At 40.5% G+C, this 21,101-nt stretch overlaps 1 protein-coding gene across 1 annotated transcript; it reads left to right on the forward strand.

Moving 5' to 3' along the window:
* The first annotated feature begins 1,665 nt into the window (after window positions 1–1,665).
* Window positions 1,666–20,085, forward strand: LOC137788507 (neuronal acetylcholine receptor subunit alpha-3-like). The gene is made up of 7 exons (XM_068581347.1): window positions 1,666–1,863; window positions 14,653–14,792; window positions 14,882–14,926; window positions 15,010–15,119; window positions 15,313–15,520; window positions 15,904–16,956; window positions 19,001–20,085. The coding sequence occupies exons 1-7, from the start codon at window positions 1,806–1,808 to the stop codon at window positions 19,124–19,126; spliced, it is 1,740 nt and encodes a 579-aa protein (XP_068437448.1). The 5' UTR covers window positions 1,666–1,805; the 3' UTR covers window positions 19,127–20,085.
* The last annotated feature ends 1,016 nt before the right edge of the window (window positions 20,086–21,101 follow it).

Genomic DNA, 21,101 nt, shown 5'->3' on the forward strand with positions numbered 1-21,101 from the left:
CTTTTTAACATGTTTTAACACATCCTCAGCTCTCTCTCTCTCTCTCTCTCTCTCTCTCTCTCTCTCTCTCTCTCTCTCTCTCTCTCTCTCTCTCTCTCTCTCTCAGCGGTCCACATGCATCTAATTTAACAACCTCTCTTCTGCATCATTCACTCCTTTAAAACCTATTTTTCCAATCCACACTTTCCTTTTCCATCCTCCGAACCTCAACAACAACCTCGTCTGCCTTCACTTCCCCAACGACAAAACTAATTGAGCTTAAAATTGAGCATTCGTCTTCAGCCTCTCAGCTCCGGACCTGCCAGCTGCTAACATGCAATGCACTTTGTACATTGACCATCAGCGGCAGTGTTGCAGTACAAAGGTACCATCCTCACGTTACACCTACAGCTGATTATTGTGTGATGGAGTTGCAGTATGCAACATATTTAAATGGCTCTAATCTATTGAAATAAAACACTATCTTTGTGTCTTTCTATTTTGTCTCTATATTGTCTGTCAGGTATAAACTCCATGTTAGATTCAGTTTTTGTGCCAGGTAAGCGGGTTAAGAGGGGTGAATATTGTAGATATAATACATACAAATACATCTTGTGCGCTGAATACTAAAAACATGGATAAACATGTAGTCAGGTGAATGTGCCTTATAAACACACGCACCGTTTCATGAATATTAAGAGACAAACCAACTGAAAGCTATGTCTGTCCATCCAGTTACCTTATAACACCTTATTACTATGCATGTTTGGTACATGTTTTTTTTTTAAAGATCATATACTGTAGTAGTCAGACTTGCATGCTTGACAGTTCTGCTCTCCATTTATATAGCTTTCCATTATTTGAATTGGGCAGACTCTGCATCCTTCAAGACTCTATAATAGAGCAACTAATGCTTTAAGCTGCCTGAGCATTGTTATGCGTACAAAATCAATTAAGTGACTAAATAGGTCATTTACAGCTCTGCAGGGAAAATATGTGCTTTTATGTGTGTGCAACATCGTTCTCTAGAGCTGAGCAGATGTGATTATAATTTGTTGAGTTTGATAAATATTAGTTCTGAACTTTTTTTCAGAGAAATCTAGCCAATTTAAACTATTTTTTGCACAAATCTACATTATTCAAACTGGATAAACAAATACAGTAGATAGATAGATAGATAGATAGATAGATAGATAGATAGATAGATAGATAGATAGATAGATACAAAGCACAAAGAAACACACACATATGGAATATATATATACACACACACACACACACACATATATATATATATATATATATATATATATATATATATATATATATATATATATATATATATATACACACACACACACACACACACACACACACACACACACACACACACACACACACACACACACACACACACACACATCATTTAAGGTGTGACTATGAGAATAAATATTTAAGTAGACATTTTTTTTAAGATGGGACCCCTCGCGCTCCCTGAGCCATATCAAACCCATTAAACTCATTATTCATTATTCCAAACCTATCACCTGTGAGTCACTGTGACTCAGGTCGCTAGGTTTGGCCCTTGGGTGAGTGGGTGGGTGAGTGGGACGCTAGGATGGAGGGAGGGGGAAGGTGGGACGCTCAGAAAGAAGTTGGTCATATCGGGAGAGCGCGCCGCGAGTCCAGCCTCTCCATGCTCCAGAGCGCAAAGGAAAATGTTGCTCGAATCGTAAGGCTTCACAGACGTCTGTAGTGGGTTACTGACTTCTGTAATCGGCATCGTCTTTTATCCACTGAAAGCATCGCCAAGCGCCGATGTCTCGATGAATTTCTCCGGGAAACTAACAAACGTCCTCCTGCTGGTGCTCCTCGCAGCGCAAGGTAAGACACATCGGCGCATCGGCGCTATGCTGGTATAAAAAAAAGAAGGAGCATTTTACTCGTTACTTTAGGACTACTTTTAACGTATTTATGACTCCCGTGAATGGTTTGCTACCTTACTCGATATCTTACTTCTAAGTTACCTTAAGTCATCCATCACCAGGTCTTAGGCTGCACCTTTGTGCGCCTTTGATGATGATCCGGGAAAACCAAGACCGCTTTTGCATAAGCAACTACAATATTTAACCAAGCGAGATAACATGGATATACACGTGGCTTGAGCAGGATGTCAAGTGCAGACACGTTTCATTGCTACAACTGGTAATTTGTGCAACACTATTTAATATACTTCTTCATTTGTCCAGTCTTTGAGCGCTCAGGAGCGCACAACTCGCAGGAAATCGTGAGCCCCTTTCCATTCTCATTCGCGCATCTTGCTTGCTGCACCGTCTAAAACAGACACCGAGACACCATGTTCTGAGTAGTTGAACAAACTGCACGTGACTGTAAATAACAATCTCCTATATTCTGTAGAAACTTGTGGAGTCACTGTTGCAGGGAGTGGCTCAGGGTTTACTTTGCGTGGGAGATGATCTGTGATCGTGACATGGTCTTATTTGAACTACCTCATCCCCTGAGCTCCTGTGAAGCAGCCATCCATTCACAAAACAAGCCAACACATGTCGATGTTGATTGTATCCTCCAGATGTGGAGAGTGGTGGGCTTTTCACACACACAGAAGGCAAAGGTCAAGGTTATAGGTACAGGATAGATGTCATGGAGCTGAAGTGGTTCAGTTTCTTGCTTCAGGGCAATTTAATGGCTTTCAGTGGTATTTGAAGTACAGTAGCACCCATAGATCCTGATGCTGCAGCAAGAGTTAAAGTGCAATACTCTCACTTCCCATGTGGTTTGGTTTATGACATTACATCAGGCTGGAGCGCTCAGTCAGGTTGTCTGTGTTTTGTTTTGCTCTCTGTGTCATCCATTTCTTTTCTCTTCTTTCCAAAATTACCTCCACACATATTTGATATCTTCTTCTATCTCTGGTTTAAGCTGTCAATCTTCTGTCTGCTTTACATCTGTATATTTGGAAGTTGTGTCCTTGAGTTGCTCTCAGGGGACCCACAGTAGAACAAAGATAAATGCTTTAACGCTGCATTCACTGTGTAACTAAATAGTTATTTTAAACACGGAAATTCATCTCATTCAAACCCACAAAGAGTAAGTAGGCCTGCACAGAAGCACACTTCTTGAGAGAGCCTCTTTACGATGGGAGCATAATGGGTCTCGATGTGAATGATAAAATAACGTGCTTTGAAGTGGTAATGTCTCTTTGGCAGCATCTTTGTTCTAAGTGCTCACTGTCGTTTTGGTCAGTCTTTGACTGTGGATTTCTGTTGCTGAAATTTGAGTTTAGATCCTGCCATTCAAAAGCAGAGAGCAGTGACTACAGAAGCACCAAAGAAATATTTTCAAGCTGCATGGCAAATTGTGTGACAGATAGAAAGGTTGGCATGCATTTAGGCTGATTATTTGGCCTGGCTTTGGTTAATCCTCACAGAATGTGAGGTGGGAAAACAGTTTCCTCGAACAAATACAACCTCACTGACCCTTTGAACTATATTTCAACATAGTTGTGTTTTGCTAGCCTGTCCTTCTACTTGAAATGTTGACATAAAAATAAATAAATAAAATACATTTACACTTTGTGTAATTTAAAGATAGATTAATATTGTACGAAAGTGGATTTCAGATAAATGTACTCTTTGCTAAGCCAGTTAGGAGATGTTTAGCTGAGGTTTTGTTCTTCAACATAACTTCCTAATTAACTGTCTGTTATGTAAATTATACGTTCCTTAGATTTGTAGTTTTTTTTACTATGTCACACTCACCTGCTAGCTTTCACACAGATATTAAGACAGATGTCAAAAAGTCAGATTCAGACCATCACTTCATTTCGACCTAAATGTGCAACTGTATTTTGCTTTGTAAGGGTGGTACAGATATATAAGTCTTTTCTTGATTTATTCAGCTGTTTTAGGTTTCGCGCAGACTAAAAAACGTACCCTGTGGTTTGAAATAATTGTGAGAGGAGTAATTATTTTATAGCCTATAGGTTGAACCACTGCCATGAAACCGTTGTTCTTTACTTTAAAGCCCAGAGTGCGTCAGTAAATTTGTCCCAGATGTGCTACCCGGTGTCCCCTCTCGGGAGCAGCACTAAATGGCTTTGTGTTGGCACAGTCCAGTCGATGAGAAAGACTCTGGCTTCGCACATCCTGTAACATGATGCAGACTGAGCGCTGAAGGGAAGGGATGTGTCTCCGTATGACACGTGGGATGGACTCTTTCACTGTCTCTCTTGTTCTCTTCAGCGAAAGAGATTTGCGACAGTCGACTCTTTCTCATGTCGCCCTTGAATTGGGCGAATTTCAAAAGGAACAAAAAAGCGGTGCCGTGACAGGATGAAAGTGTCAATACTCTCCACAGTAGAACAGATGTCTCTTAAGTCAGAGGAAATCCACTGTGTCCTTGTTTAATAGAGCTGGTTGGGCTGACCATTTAAAGGGAAAGTTATAGAAAAAATTCAATAACTTTAACTTCACCTTCCCCAACTTTGTCCTCCACCTGTCCTCTCTTCCATCCTTCCCTCAATCCCTCATTGGTTGCAGATTTTTTTGTACAAGGGGTGGGTATGTAGATTAGTGACTGAAAGCACACATTGATACACACACACACTCCCAGTAGAGAGATAAGAGGGCTACAGAAGGTATGAGCGATTTGTCCCAGAGGAAAAGCTGATCCTGCAGACCATGGGATTGGGGTATTTTATTCGGCTTTGGCTGGAGGCGCTTGGACGTAAGGTGTGTGGGATCTGTAAAGCTACAGCATAGGACTGTTAGTTGAGTACACTGGGTAAGGATACATAAAGTTACCGCCTGTGTGATAGGTTGTGATGCTCATCAGCATATTAATGGACAAGATTGTTTTCGTGAGGTCTGAGAGTGAGTGGTTACAATTGGTGAGTGCATGATGCATTACCCTGCAGCATACATCATCTGCAGCAGAAATAACTGAGGGAATTGTCCAGCCATGCCTGCATTATACTGATCTGATTCTCTAATGTTTGAGGCTTGACCCCTTAACTCGCTTTACAGTGCTTTTTAAAAGGCTGCAGCTGCATGTTGACAGTGTAAAGATGATCTTTCCTTTTAAACAAGTTCTGCTTAAGAGAGCAGCAACTGTATTGCTGTGCTAATAATTTGGAGAAGTCTTTACAACTGAGTCTTCACAATGGAGATTGTGGTGTGGGCAAACCATCATGTGTTCTTTCTTGCACCAGCATTCAACATGATTTACATTAAAACCTTGAGGCCTTTATCTGCTTATGGAGTTGTCTGCTTGCATCGCAGCATCATCAAGCACATTTGCTCCTCTGCCAGACTTAAATTCTTCTCTGAGCTAGGAACTACAGGACGGCTCTCTGGTTTCTCTCTCAGAAGCAATATGGTTGCATCAAAGTCTGACAGGCAATCAGTGAGTATGTGTGTGCTTCTGTGCGTGTGACTTCAGGACTGCAGCGGCTTGAGGATCCTCTTAACGCGATTGTGGTGTGATTATTGCAACTGAGCCCTCGCTCCCACACACATGGTGTTACCACCACAGGCAGAGGACTTATTTCACCCCCTATGGATTGGCTTAAACCTCCATACTCCCCTCCAACCAACACCACACACACACACTCACTTACACTCTTTCACACACAAACACAGACATGCTCCTGCAGACATCCCTGCTGAATGATTCCTCTGGGACATCTTGGTCTTTGGTGCTGGTGATGAACTGAGTCAGGATTTAGAAATGAGGGAGAGAAAGCTGGAGATGATGTTGAGCAACAGAGGCCTAATATGGAAGACGGGTTTTTTTGAGCATTTGATCTAAATGCTTCCAGCTGCTAACACACGACACAAGCTAACCCAGGATGCAGCCTTAAGTGTTGTTTGTCGCTTTGTGTGTTTGTTGTCTTGCTACTGCAACAGAAGTCAAGTCTCAACAACTTTACATTTTGATGGTTAATTAACAGTCAGGAGTTAAGCCTCGTTGTAATAGCTCCGCATTAAAACAGTGCCATCCTTCATACATTTTGCTGTTGGTTTCCCTTCTTGAATCTGATGTTTTTGTCTTTTCAACCAAGTTGCCATTTTCAACAGTGGTGATGGACTCTTTATTTTCCTTGTCTGCAGTAGTGACCTCTATGGTGCACTTTGAGGGCATCATCCATGTCCTGCTTTGTCACGTCGCCCTGCTGAGTGTTGAAGCCCTCACCGATTCCCCTGCTGGATTAGTCAATGGGACAAACTCAACCATGATCAGGAAGAATGATCTCAGTTTGCTTCAAAAAGAACGCAGGATGTTCCAGGGCCTCTTGTTAAAATGGCATAGTTTCCTTCATCAATAATTTCACAGATCTATTAATCCATTTAGCCATTCATCCATTTTCTATTGACTTAGCCACACCTGGATCATGGGAAGTAGCACTGCCTAGATCTCTTTCTTTAAGAATTTCCTTCCTCTTACTTGATCCTGAAACAATTTCAGATCAGTATGGGAAATGTCATCTCTCCAGAGTCAACTCCAGAGGGAGGTAGCTGTCGAGTAGCTTCATTGTCATCTTGATAGACCTTTGGACGAGCAAGTGCTTGAATCTGGAGAACTTCTGCTGCCTTAGCTGTTCACTGTGCCTTACAAAACTACAGCTAACAAGCCATTTGATCTACAGTGCCCATTATCATATTGCTTTCCTACTCGGTGCCTGAGGCTGGAGGTGAGGGCCCGGATGAGGATTAGATTGTTAATTTGATTTGGCAGCTGCTCATCTTCCCTGAATGGGTCGGAAAGCTGCTTGCTAGTTCTGTCTGGTTAATTGACCTAGGAAGGACATTTATCCACTCTATGTGAGGAGATTGAACAGTTTATAGCAGTGTCACTCGCACTTTCAAGAGAATATTTAAATTTGGCCAATTCTTAGGTGTAGTTTATCTCATGAATACTTATTGCGTTATGACTTAAATTGTGGGAAATACATTTTTCACAATGGTTTAAAATGAGGGCAAAATACATACACCATTTGCTGCTGTAAAAATAACCTGATAATCTGTAGCTATTTTTATAATTAAACATATGGTAATCCCAGCCGTTAGGGCTGATAATCGGTCACATAGAAACATATTGTTGAATCTTTCACACACCTTTTCTGTAGAATGGCTGAGTATTAAATATCTCCATAAGGTGCTCTCACTTCTCTTTACTCCTTTCTGCCTGGCTGTTTATCTGCTATGGATTCATTCTCTTGAAGATTTCAAATGACATGAGCAGCATCAGAATTTTGCAGAATATCATTGGTGCTTGTGTTGGTGACTGCGTTCACTCCGTCTCAATGTTAATCTCCTTTGATCTTAAGTTACAGGGGATGAACTTCCCGTTGCTGTGTGGGAGACACGCATAGAAATGTAATAACGAATGTGAAGGAAGAGTTATGCTAGAATCAATCTCAAACGACTGAATATATCATTCTTCCTAACAGCCCATGTCTATCCAGTAAAGCCATCATGGGCTGATGTTGTCTATCCTGTTCTCAACATTTGTTTTTTGTTCATAGTAAACATAGTTTGGCATTGGGGTACTTAAATATGCTGTTATCCCATTAGAACATCTTTATATTTTGAGAATTGTCCTTTTTTTAAAAATGTGAGTTTAATTACAATATACAATAGCGAATCTGACCTAAAAACTCACACATTTTCTGAGATGTAAGCATGGAGGCAACGATCCATTGAATTTTACGCATCAGAGTGAATCACATCAACGGTGAGTGGACATACGTTGAACATAAATAGGAACATGTGTGTACACACAGAGTACATACACTATATACTGTAGACGAGCCCTCATAAATGAACACACTCATATGCTTAATGCGATGGTTACAGCACATGCAGTAACCACTGTGGATCCTCTTGTGCGTCACTCAGCATGTCACAGTCAGGCCATTAAAAACCCTGGAGAGCGGAGACACGACATCGAGTTTTACTGTGCTTCCTCTCGCTGTCACTTCTCTCCTACTCTATCTTCCCTGCGCTATCTCCCTTTACACACACACACACACACACACACACACACACACACACACACACACACACACACACACACACACACACACACACACACTCACTGGTAGAGCAGTGTATTATTGGAGGGTAATTAGTTTCTTGAGATTGTCCACCACTCGCTGCCAGGCTCATCCTGTTAAGCACATGCATGATCAAAGAGCTTCCCACAGGCCACGGCTCCTTCTGAAGCTTTGGGGTCCTGCAGACACAAGAGACGGGGACAGACTTACTGTTTGGCTTGCTAATTCTGAATCAATGTGGTTATTTAAGGGGGAAATGCATGACTGCTTGATCCGCCTTAGAGCAAAACCTCATTATTTTTTTTACTGCATCACAAAGGCACGGGAAGGAAAGAGTGCATGTCTGGGAAAGTAAAATATGATTGGCAAGCTGACATCATGTGACTTTCATCATCACTGGCAAAGACATTTTTTTTTTCCTAGTGGTTGGTTCACTACTTTTGCACGGATTCAAATATTTGACCTTTATTTTATTTGACCTTTATTTAACCAGGTAAAATCAATTAAAAAACAATTCTCATTTACAATGATAACCTGGCTAAGAAGCAGTAGCACCGTCCACATAAGTGACACAAACATGGCTAAAAACAACATAGGTAAATAAATAAACTTTGTTCTTTGTAAAAATGGAAGAGAGAGAGAGAGAGAGAGAGAGAGAGAGAAGTGATGGCTAGTCAGCAAGTAAAGTCGTCAACTATGACTTGTTGCTACTTTTGTTTGAATGTGTTGAGAGAGGTGAGAGCTGTTAGTTTGTGTGTGTTTTGTAGTGAGTTCCAGTCATTTGCAGCTGCAAAATGAAAGGCGTTATGACCAACCACAGTACAGAGTTTTGGAATGATGAGCCTAACGAAGTCACTAGATCTCAAACGGCGATTGCTGTCAGAAATGTGCAGAAGATTTAAGCGGTATACCGAGGGGTCGTTCCCGAAATGTATTTGTAGCCAGTGTTGCAGTCATCTGGTATGAAGGGAGGGCCAATCCACCAATCTGTAAAGATCACAGTGGCAGGTGGTGAAGGGTGCACATGTGACAAACCGGATTGCTGAGTGGTGGAGTGTGTCCAGTTTTCTGAGGGTGGTCTTTGATGCCATTTTATAAATTATATTTAAACTACTACGAGATGGATTGACATTTTGTACAGACAGGCATGCTCTCCAGGCAAAGTATTCGAATGCCTTTGGTGATGCTCTGGCGTTTTCTCTGGCACCATTGTGAGGTTGTTAGCATGCTGAAATTAGCATTCAGCTCGACTGCCGCTGTGCCCAAAGACAGCCTCACACATCCGCTACCATGGCTGCATACTATTAGTCTTGTTTTAGACACTGTCTATTATTGATGAGAGTGAGCGGGGGTGGAAGCACTGGGGAGGGACTTATGTATTATTATTTTGGTGGGACCTACAACTTTAACCTGCATAAAGTCACATTGGCCGGAATAAGTGGATGGAGCCAATGTACCCAGTGAGCATGGTTACTGTACCAACCGGTATTATTTTGGCTGTTGCTTCCAATTTATTTGTGAAAACGGTCATTAATATGCATGCGTCGCTAATGTTGGCTGTGTGCGCACTGTGATGTGTGTAATGTGGGATGTGTTGTTGGTTTTGTGTGGTGGGAGGGGTGGCTGTCATGCACTCATATTCTCCTGAAGTGCACACACAGCTTATGCCATGATATGATAACTTCTAAGGAGAATGTGCATTTTGGTGATAACTCTATCTCCCTCCATGCGAATTGCTTGATGCATTGGCTGGAATAAGTTAGGGTCTCATTTTTTTTCATACGTAAATCGTTATAGGTAACTTTTGTAGTACTCTAGGACAGTTGGGCCAATTGTTTGCTTTTTCCCCAACGAGGAAAGTGGGGTCAGAGGAACAAGGCATGAAAGCCATGGTTCACTATTGAATGTTATGGTTGGAGAAGGTCAGTCTTTGCTTTGTATTTTCTCCAATCCGATCTAACTTTGGTGAGAACATGTGGTTATTTATGGTGGAGGATGGCTCGTGCTTTTCCCCCAGTCTCTCAGGCAGGCTCAAAGAAAAATACTTGTTGCTCCGGGAACGGTCAGAATAATTAATTTTCTTCTTTTTTCAAGTGTTTCTTGGTGAAAAAATAATCAGTCCCTTAATGCAAATTTTGCTAGAGATGTCAACTTTTCCTTTAACATTAACCTCATATCAGTGTCTGTTGAAAATATAATTCCACAGCTACATAAATTGGAATTACATGTGCTCTGGTCTGGATATTAACTTTCACTCACTGACTGTCCCTTTCACAGGAAAACTCATAAATTCTCTTTGAGCCACACAAATTAAATCCTTACATTAGGTACCAGACTGCAGCGAGCAGTGTGCAGGATTATCTGTGGTGAAAGGGCAGAGGTTATAATTAACTTCCTTTAAAATAAGTCTAAGATCTCCAGTGTCAGAACAAAGAAGAGCATTAGAGCAGTGATTGTGCCAACAGAGAAAAAAACAATGGTGGCTTCATTTTTTTTGGTCACAGTGAACAATAGGTCCAATTAATTGACTGATTATAAGTGTCCTGGTTTCCCCTATCCCAATTAGAGGCTTAGACAACTTGTCTGTGTGTGCAGCGAATCAGGGAGCAGCGGCCAGTTTTCAAGGCAGGTACCAAGAGCTGAAATTACCCATGAGTCTCAGGAGGGAGGCCCTCTCATTAAGCTTTAAGACTCAACTCTTCTATGCCAGTGACCTCAGAAAACTTGTTGAGAGTTTTTAAGGGGTATAGCAAATGCAAAGTCTCAGCCATAGTTAACTAAATCTGACAGGTTCAGATTAATTTTGTGTTAATTAACCTCGTAGGACAATACTGCCTGTTAGATAAAGACACAAAACTCAGATCAAAGTAAGTAAGATCAAATCAGATTTTTCTCTTATTTTACTCCCCAAATGGTTCTAGCTTCATTACCTTCCTTCGGGGTGGCGATCCTTATGATTTGATGAAAGCTATGTAGCAGCAAATGTTTTGGGGAATAAACATGATGGGAAAAAGCTGTGTGACCTGATTTAAATTTACCTCAATGAACTTGATGAATAAGCTTGTGTCTCTGCTGGCCTGCAGCCCACTCTGTGTGCTCCATGTGAACTTAAATTAGTGAGGGGAGTAAGGGCAAAATATTTAAATGTAATTGCATGTGTAATATATGGGGATACGTAAGGTCACTCACTCATTTATGTGTCCAGAAACATAACTGTGTTTGTTGTTTGGTCATTGTTTTATGTGCACCAGATGTTGTGATTATGTAAGTGTTGTGAGTGTTTTTGAATTTTTTAGCTCAGTAAGCTGATTTTACCCCTGAGCAGTGTTAGTCCCCTATGAGGTTAAATTAAAACCTGTAAATGTAAAAATCTTAAGAAACGTGTTCACTGTGTCATATTACTTTACTTGCTTCAGATTGACCCTCAAATAAAATAACAGGGATATACTTCACTTATATTTTTATTTCCCTGGCCCTACCAAGTCAGATGTTTTTCAACATGAGTAATTGAACAAGCCTCCCAAAATGAGAAACCAGACTGTAATCTGAGATGTCTGCAAGATATTCATCTATGTGTATTCCCAATGGCAATATATGGACAAACTACTTTATGAGTTTACTGTACAGGCACAACATATTAAATATTTGTTTTCACATAAAGGTTCTTCAAAAAATATCTTTTATTAAAGTATCTTCCTACTGAAATTATTTGTTTTCAAGGTATGTGAACGGGATAGACACGCACATTGCTAATACTAAAGCCCCATACTAGCTTAGGTCAACTAGTTTAGAGCCTGCAATAAAACATTGCTGTTTGTATCTTCTAATTCTTATTTTCACGTAGTTGTTTGTCACAAATGTTTGCTAATTAAAGCTTTCTCTTTGAAAAACTCTCTCTCAGTCACATTTGTGGGTACAAATGTATTTCATCTAAAACATATAGAACAACATATACATCACTGCAGTTATTGTATTCCATTGTGTTTACATTTACATATATATATGTATATATATATATATATATATATATATATATATATATATATATATATATATATAATAAAATATATATTATTTTATTTTTAGTTTATTCCATTTGGTGTCTGTAAAGTGTGTGGCGCTACTATGACAACACATTTCACATTGGGAAATAATAAAGTACATATCTATCTATCTATCTATCTATCTATCTATCTATCTATCTATCTATCTATCTATCTATCTATCTATCTATCTATCTAGCTATCTATCTAGCTATCTATGTTATTGTTTGTCCTTGTACAATGTTCAATATGAAAATATGGCATACATATTATTAAGATATGATGTCTTTGAAGATGATGTAGAGTAAATTAACAGGGAAAAATATATCAAAGTAAGGTTTGTGTAATTCATGTTCACAAGTTTCTGGTTTGTCGAGAGGTAACAGACTTGCACAAAAATAAAGTGTCCCATTAACGGGCCATGTTTTATTTAGTTGTTGTCAAGGACACAAACCTTTTCAGTGAATGTAGCTATTTGTGTGTATATGGGTTGTGACCTATTTGTCCTTTTGGCAAAGCACATTTGCCTCCATCTCTAAAATGGTTCCCGCAGCTCGGTAAGTGCAAGTTGAATGGTTTGGAAGTGTGTTGAATAATGTATACAGTTTGAAATCCAAGGCCATAAAGTAACATACAAGTTATCAATAAGAAAAGAGTAGAAGAGAAAGGAGGCTGCTCAAAGATATGGATGAAGACACAGAGGAATGGAAAGATTATGTTTATTTCCATGTTTTTCTATGTACTGTAGAGAGGACTTTGAGCTCCTTGCAGCCGCTGGTGCTTTATGAGGTTGTGCTGGTGATGAGAGTGCATGAGGTGCGTGAGGCCACTTGTTATGCTTGGGTCGACAGGTCACCAGTGTTCCTAGTGGCATTCTTCTACTATATGATCACCAGTCCAGCCTAACACATCCGGCCCACACACTTCGTCAGACACACTAGCCAATGGCATCCAGTTATGTTTTGCTCCAAGCATCTTATATTTGGAGATTTCCTAAAAGCTTGCAGGCTTTGCCTCCCCTCTGTAAACAGGAAATAGAAACACACTTTGCTCTCTCACTGCCGTCACTCCATCCAGAGCAAATATTTTATAGTTAAAGGGAACTTTCATCTAAATCCAACCAAAATAACAGACATCCAGGTATATATATATATATATATATATATATATATATATATATATATATATATATATATATATGTATATATATATATATCCACTCCCACCAGAAATATTGCTAAGTCTTTCTGCAGAAGCTACAATGTTTAACAGTGAGTGCAGTGCCCCGTTTCCAATTCAACATGGCACTACTCGCTGCTCACTTGAGTTTCTTGTTTTGACGCGTTTCAAATTAAACACAATGTTCCGTCATAAAGTCCATGTTTATTCTTTTGCAAACTGAAAATAATAATCTCCTCGGCATAACTAGGTGCCGGTATTCAAATCATAAACCAAAATTTTAACCAATGTTGCACCAATGTTCCAGTCTCATCAAACATATCAAGCGTGCTCCTCAAAACGGTCCAAAAACTGTTTGCCTTTCTAAACTGAGCAACACCTGAACCCAATCTTTGCCCTTATTATATCAGTGGTGGGAGGTCAACATAACAAGAAACATGCAAAATGGCCCTTACAGTGAGAACATTGTGAAGTTGTTCTGGAGACATTGTTCAATGTGACTGTTTCTGCCTGTGGCTTTTTTTGCTTCATCCACATTTCTCACTTTTTTTTTTGAAAGAATGAAACATGTCTCAGGGCTTTCTGGTGAAATTACTGCTTGATGTATCATTGGAAGCTTTTCTTGAGCAGAATGTAATGTGAAATTATTTTTAGTGCCTGACATTAAGTCTAGTCAAAGTAACTTAGACTAGCTGTCTTAAGGGGCTCTATGACACCTACATTTAGAGCAGTAAACGGCCCGTCTTTTGACCACTAGTAAGACTCACAAACTTACAAAACAAGGATTTAAACAGTGGCTTCATTTATGGCGGGTTTGAGAGCTGTGGATATGGTCTGGCAGAAAATCTAGTGTGGGCCCCGTAGACCGCTTTGAGAAAAGACAAAAACAGATCTAGAATGACACTCAAGATAATTTATTAGTGTTTATCTCAGTAATTAAATCTTAAAGATTTCATTAATACAACTGGTTGAACTGACCATTAACAGCTCCACTCAGGATCAATCATTTGCCAAAAAACCCAAAGTATGCTTGTGAAAAGGTGAAATTACCAGTTTAAAAAAACAAAAACACTTTAAATTTCTACTTTGGACTTTTTAAATATAATTCAGTTCAGCCTGAGAAGTTTCACAGCCAGCACCTAAAGCTTAGTATTTTAAGTGCTTTCACTTCACTCAATGACCTTTCAATGCATATACCTCACTTCTTTAGTGACCTTGGATTACATTACACCCTTTCCAATAAAAAAGTGTGATATCTGGCTTCCTCTATGTTTTATTAGTGCCATATCTCTAAAGAGCAAAGATGTGTACGAATGTCTGAAAACACACCCATGTATTTAAGTATTGACAGTTTTTTCTTCTTTCTTTCATGAGGCTGCTTTTCATCCAAGGGAGAGGACAGATTATTTCGGCGGTTGTTCAGGAGGTACAACCAGTTCATCCGACCAGTGGAGAATGTATCAGATCCAGTCACAGTGGAGTTTGAGGTGTCCATGTCTCAACTGGTCAAAGTGGTGAGAAAATAAACATCTGTAAACAAACAAATCATATGTTGTATAAAAGCATCCTTTTCTCTTAGTGACTACTTTGCTCTTTTTTTTAGGATGAGGTGAATCAGATCATGGAAACCAATCTGTGGCTGAGACATGTGAGTGAGTTTTATCTTTTATGTAATGCCATTAGCGATGACACATTATTTTTTATTTATGTTAACTTTTGGGTGTCTTCTAGGTCTGGAACGACTACAAACTGAAATGGGCCCCTGTTGAGTACGACGGGATTGAGTTCATACGTGTTCCTTCCAATAAAATTTGGAGGCCGGACATCGTTTTGTATAACAAGTAAGTTTTAGTGTACAAATGCAAAAGAAGAGTTCCATGTTTAGCATGTTTATGATGAGAAATACAACTGTGTAGAGTTAGCCCTCTAACTATTTCATTATTCCCTTCCTACATGCTAATGCTATTTATCAATGCTCTCCATTTTTTTGTGTGTGAAATAGCCTTTAACTGACCTGTTGTTTACATGTCTCAGTGCTGTCGGTGACTTCCTTGTGGAAGACAAGACCAAGGCTCTGCTGAAGTTCGATGGCACCATCACCTGGGTTCCTCCAGCTATTTTCAAATCCTCCTGCCCCATGGATATCACCTACTTTCCCTTTGACTACCAGAACTGCTCCATGAAGTTTGGCTCCTGGACGTATGACAAAGCCAAGATTGACCTTGTGCTGATTGGCTCGAAGGTGAGAGGGAGTCTCTGAGGCATAGGGGGAGAGAAAGGGGGGAGGGATCCTGGCCATGTACTCTTTGATTCTACACCGCAATATTGTATTTTTTTTGTGGAAACTCATTGAGATATTACCAGGAAGGTTTCAGTACCAAGGCACAAATACCCATGTATGTGCTCATATCATATATTTAGAAAACATCCATTAAATGCCTTCGTTTCAATGCCAAAAAAGAGTGAGGTGTCACAATTTACTAAAGACGACCTTTGAACATTTAAACTATTCACTGATTTTGTCTTTTTAAACAGACTTGCTTTCAATTTTCACACACAAAAACTTTTGTTATTTTCAAATGTATATTACCCTCAAATATTCACTTCACATTTGCATTTCTTCAGGTGAACTTGAAAGACTTCTGGGAGAGTGGAGAGTGGGAGATCATTGACGCACCAGGATACAAGCATGACATCAAGTACAACTGCTGCGAGGAGATCTACCCAGACATCACCTACTCCTTCTACATCCGCCGCCTGCCTCTCTTCTACACCATCAACCTGATAATCCCCTGCCTCCTTATCTCCTTCCTCACAGTGCTGGTCTTCTACCTCCCGTCTGACTGCGGCGAGAAGGTCACCCTCTGTATCTCCGTCCTCCTTTCCCTCACTGTGTTCCTGCTGGTCATCACTGAGACCATCCCTTCGACGTCACTTGTCATCCCTCTGATCGGCGAGTACCTCCTCTTCACCATGATTTTTGTCACGCTCAGCATCGTCATCACGGTGTTTGTGCTGAATGTCCACTACCGCACCCCAATGACTCACACCATGCCGGAGTGGGTGAGGTCTGTGTTCCTTGGGGTGCTGCCCAGGGTGATGCTGATGAGGCGGCCCATCGACCAGGGCTGCTCCTCCCCTGGCAGTATTACAAGAGGGACAGGAAGAGGAGGAAGGAGTGCAGGAAACAAAAAGAGAAAGAACAGCATAGGAGGAGGAAGTGGCACAGGAAGTGTAAGCATTGGAGGTATAACTGGGGGTGTCGCGATTCCACCGCTGGATGTCGGGGCAGGGGGGGGAGGAGGAGGGGCCGCCTCCGCCGGTGGCTCCATGAACTGTGTGGAGTACGGTGAGTTGAACCGGGACATGAACAGGAGGTGCCCCTACAGAGGCAAAGAGGTACCGACTCCTGTCCCTCCCTCGATGGTGCCACCGCCTCCACCTCCTCCTCCTCCGCCTCCTCCTCCACCTCCCCCTCCCCTCTCACAGGCACCCCCGACCCAGGGACCCCAGGAGTCAGAGGTGCCCAAGGCGCCCAGGGTGCTGCGGCCGTTGACGGCTCCTTCGGCTGTCAACGCTGTTGTTGCCTTCTCCGTGGTGTCGCCAGAGATCAAGCAAGCCATCGAGAGCGTCAGGTACATCGCAGAGAACATGAGGACTCGCAACAAAGCCAAAGAGGTACAAGAGCAAGTTTGAGCTGTCTTGATAATGAAATAGATGTTTTGATGTGTTCGGCATGATATTCGGTCAGAGTTTACAATGCCAGTGTTGTCAAATTACATCATATCAAGTAAAACAACATATTTAAGTTTATATTTTTACTGCACACAAACAACAAATTGCTTAACTTTGAACATTAGGTTTAGACATTTTTGCTATATCTTGAATATTAAGGAAAAAGTTATTCATTTCACCTTCACGGTGGAATTTGATCATTTTCTGCAACGAGAGCAGTCCTGAATTGAAACATTGACATTAACATATATACAACTGATAGAGACGTAGATTACTTTAAACTACTATACGAGGTGTCATAACTCAACTCTGAGGCAAAAAACAAATGATTACACACAACTGTAGTGGGGAAATCGTATTGAATGTATGTATTTAAAGGGTTAAGTATAGTGACTGACTGTTAAATGATCAGTAGAGCAGTGTGAAGGGACGTGTGTGAGATGATTTAAGTATAATCAAAACAGAACAAAACCTATTTGGAGTTTGCGAGGTAACTTAAGGGTTAACTCTCGGTGTTGAGTTCCACAACGGAGGTTCTTACGGTGTTTATGAAAATACTTTCGCGTTATTCTTTCAGCTCAAACCCCGGCAGTGTCACGTCAGCTTCTTGAGCTGTGTGTTGCAGTGAGACATGTCAGAGTCGTGTCTGACAGTCACTGACTGGATGCAGTGTTACTTTGCTCAGGTTACTTTAATACGCTGTGGGTGATAACAAGTTATGGAAGCAAATCGTCTTACTGCTTAGCATTATGTTGTTAAATATATAGTTTTGATTTGCTCCCAAGTCAGCTTCGCCAGGGTTGCAGCTGAAGGAATACGATTTAAATATTCTCATTCACGCCACTTAATTTAACAGGATTAAACACCTGTATTTATACTCAGCTCTGCTCTTCCAGTGAGCATTTTTTCGTTGACAAAATGTTTAAGCAGTGATATAATAGATCTGTTAATTTACGCATTCACACAGTAGGCAATTTATTGTTAGCTGTCCTTCATTTATTTGGCAGTTTAAACTGCCTTAATCCCAGCCTGAATTAGATGTTTAACTTCTGCTTATTTGTCTAATATTAAGGTTTTCGCTTTATTTGCAAAATGTGCCGCTCTCCTGACAGCAGACTCATCCATGTTTGGTCTCGGTCATGAGCTGAAAACACACTTATGTGAACATGCTCATAACCAGATCGAGAAACCATGGGTTGATTTACCGAGTTTATAACCAAATTCATGGAACTTTCAAGTGGGAACGCGGTCGTTAGGTTTAGTGAAGCCAGATTACAAAAAGATACCCTGGGTATGTTGAATAAATAAATGATTGATTTGGTGGGGACCAGAGTTTTGTCCCCAGACGTGTGTGCACAGAGTCCCCACAATGTACACAGCACACAAATAACATGCAACAACAAAGCAATACTGTACATCTGTATTCTCTGCAGCGTGTGAATAGTCTACCTAGCTTAGTAAAAGGTGGGGAAAGCCTGAGCTATAATGGGAGAGGAAAGCTGCTTGTTTGTTGCAGATGGAGGGCTTTGTGTGCGCCTCCTGCACCCTCTGGATGGCCCTGATATGTTTGTTGCTTCAGCTCCATCTTTTCATAACACAGCTAGGGTATTTTTTTGAAGCATGCAGAATAGCACACAATGGCATTATGGTCAATGCAGACATGATCCTATTGTCCACACCTGACTGATCAATGGATGCTCTATACTAAATGTATACAAACAAACACACACACACACACACACACACACACACACACACACACACACACACACACACACACACACACACACACACACACACACACAGACACCACATCCCTTATAGGTATTCAGCTGTAATGTTAACAAAGACTTCACATTTTGCAATAACCACTAAGCAGTTTAGTTTGCTGGGAGCATTTTTGGAAGAAACGTGCTATAGTAGGAATAGTAGGAATTCATGTGTTATGTATTTATGATACACATCACAATGTCCTTCCTTTTCTTAGGTGGAGGACGACTGGAAGTACGTAGCCATGGTCATCGACAGGATCTTCCTCTGGGTTTTTGTGACAGTGTGTGTGTTGGGAACATTGGGACTCTTCCTCCAGCCACTTATCAGCTTCTTTATGTGAGAAACTTGTCTTTGTCCAGTCTCCTTCCCTCTCTTTTTGTCTACTTCTGTCTGTCTCTGTACCCCATTTAAATTACTTTGGGAATTATCCCTCCTGCAGCTCTTTCACATTAAACACAGAACTGTCTCCTTTCTCTTTTTCTGGTAGTGCGTCTCTCATCTGTGTCTCATGCTTTTCTCTGGGACTCCATCATATAGCTCTCAGCTGTCTCGTCCCTCATTGGATTTCCCCTGATTTCCCCATCTCATCTTTGATTATCAAGTCTGCTTTCCTTTCCTTTCTCTTTCCCGTCTTTATCCTCTCCTGTGCCATGTTTTGACCTGCCACTGCCTACAGCTTATCTCTTAACAGCTGTCTCCTGTCTCCCATTATGTTTATTCTTTTTTGCATTTCCATTCTGTGTGTTTTATTGAAAATATCCATTCAGTCATTGTTATTGTACAGTGTGTTTAACAATGTGTTTAACAGTGTCAGGTAATTATTATAATACTTGCAATTTGAAGAACCTCTGAACATTCAAATGGCTAAGAAAGAATAAGCTGAATACCTTTATGAGTTTTGCAGTAGGACTTTGTCATTGTGCAATAAAGACAACAACCGTTTGAGAAAAGAGTGACAGTGTGTTTGACTATAACGTCTCAGTTAAAAACACACACTGACAGCTGGTAATAATATGTATGATGTTGTTCTGATAGCTGCCTTTAGCTTTTGCTATTGTCAGAATGTGTTTCTCTGTAGATATGTTTGTAAGATACAAAAGAGTTATGCATGGCTCCTGAGAAGGAACACTGGCTACGGCTGCACCCACATGTGCTCACGTTACATATATTTACGCATTGCACATGAATTCACAACTGCACTACAACGTACGACGCAGAAACTTTGAATTGCACAACATAGATTGAATTTGTAAAAATACTTTCAAAGCCAAACTGTCTCATGTTATTTAATAATAAAGAAGGTGCTGGACTCAAACTCTGTCTTAACTTTTCACTTTGTCTGTGACGGTTTCCTCTGGTGCGTCACTTTCTTGCGATACTGAAGTCATGTGTCACAGATGTAAACGGCCTCTTGCTGAAATTGGCCCTAAGAGGGTGGAGAACGTGATTGGATGAAAAGAAAAAAAGGTTTAATGTATAAAATACAAGAAGAAGAATCCCAGAAGGAACATTTTTCATGTCAAGTATGAAGTAAAACGGACCCTTTCAACATGCAATAGCGAAGCTATTATGCAAATGAACGGAACAATATTGCAATTGTTTTCTTAGTGTAATGTCTTGTAGTCTGTACGGCACTATAGCAAACAATTAATGGAAAAACATTCGCACTCTGATTCAATTTAATGCTTCCTGATGTTCAACAGAGAAGGTCTCATCAAATGCATAATGAATAGATGTGTATACTTTAACACTGAGGCAATTTAACCCTTGTATTAAAAAATTGGATTTTTAATGGGTTTACCTTCAGCAGTAGACAAACATATTTGTAATAACCTGTTATTTTGTTGAACTGTTGTTGTTGAGCTTCAATCACATTGAATACTATCTGCAAATACATCCCAAAAGAACATTAATTTTGCATGGCTGTTCAAATATGGATTCCTTTCACTTCTGTAAGTGTTGGTTCAAGCAAACAGCTTAAAATTTAAAGATCTGTCATTGATAGATGGATGATTCTGGTGCCGGTTTTCAAATTCTAAAACAGACTTGATGATTGTTGTTTAATATGTAAGATAAAAACCTGTGATCTTGAGTGGAAGTTTTAGCATGGACCGGGTCAACAGTGATACATTTTGTATTTTCACTTTGTGACTGGAATCTCCTCTGAGAAAATGTGTGGAAGGAGAGTCAGTCGAAAGGAACTGATGGAATATTGCTCAGTCACCCACAGAATATACCTTTGAGCAAGACATTTCCCTACCAGCTTCTGCAGCTGGGTCGCAGGAGTACACTTTGAGAAGGAAGGTGGTCAGGAT

This window comes from Clinocottus analis, unplaced genomic scaffold, assembly GCF_023055335.1.
Source record: "Clinocottus analis isolate CAN_PGR_092001 unplaced genomic scaffold, fCliAna1.0.p SCAF_10, whole genome shotgun sequence".
In the NCBI taxonomy this organism is placed as follows: domain Eukaryota; kingdom Metazoa; phylum Chordata; class Actinopteri; order Perciformes; family Cottidae; genus Clinocottus; species Clinocottus analis.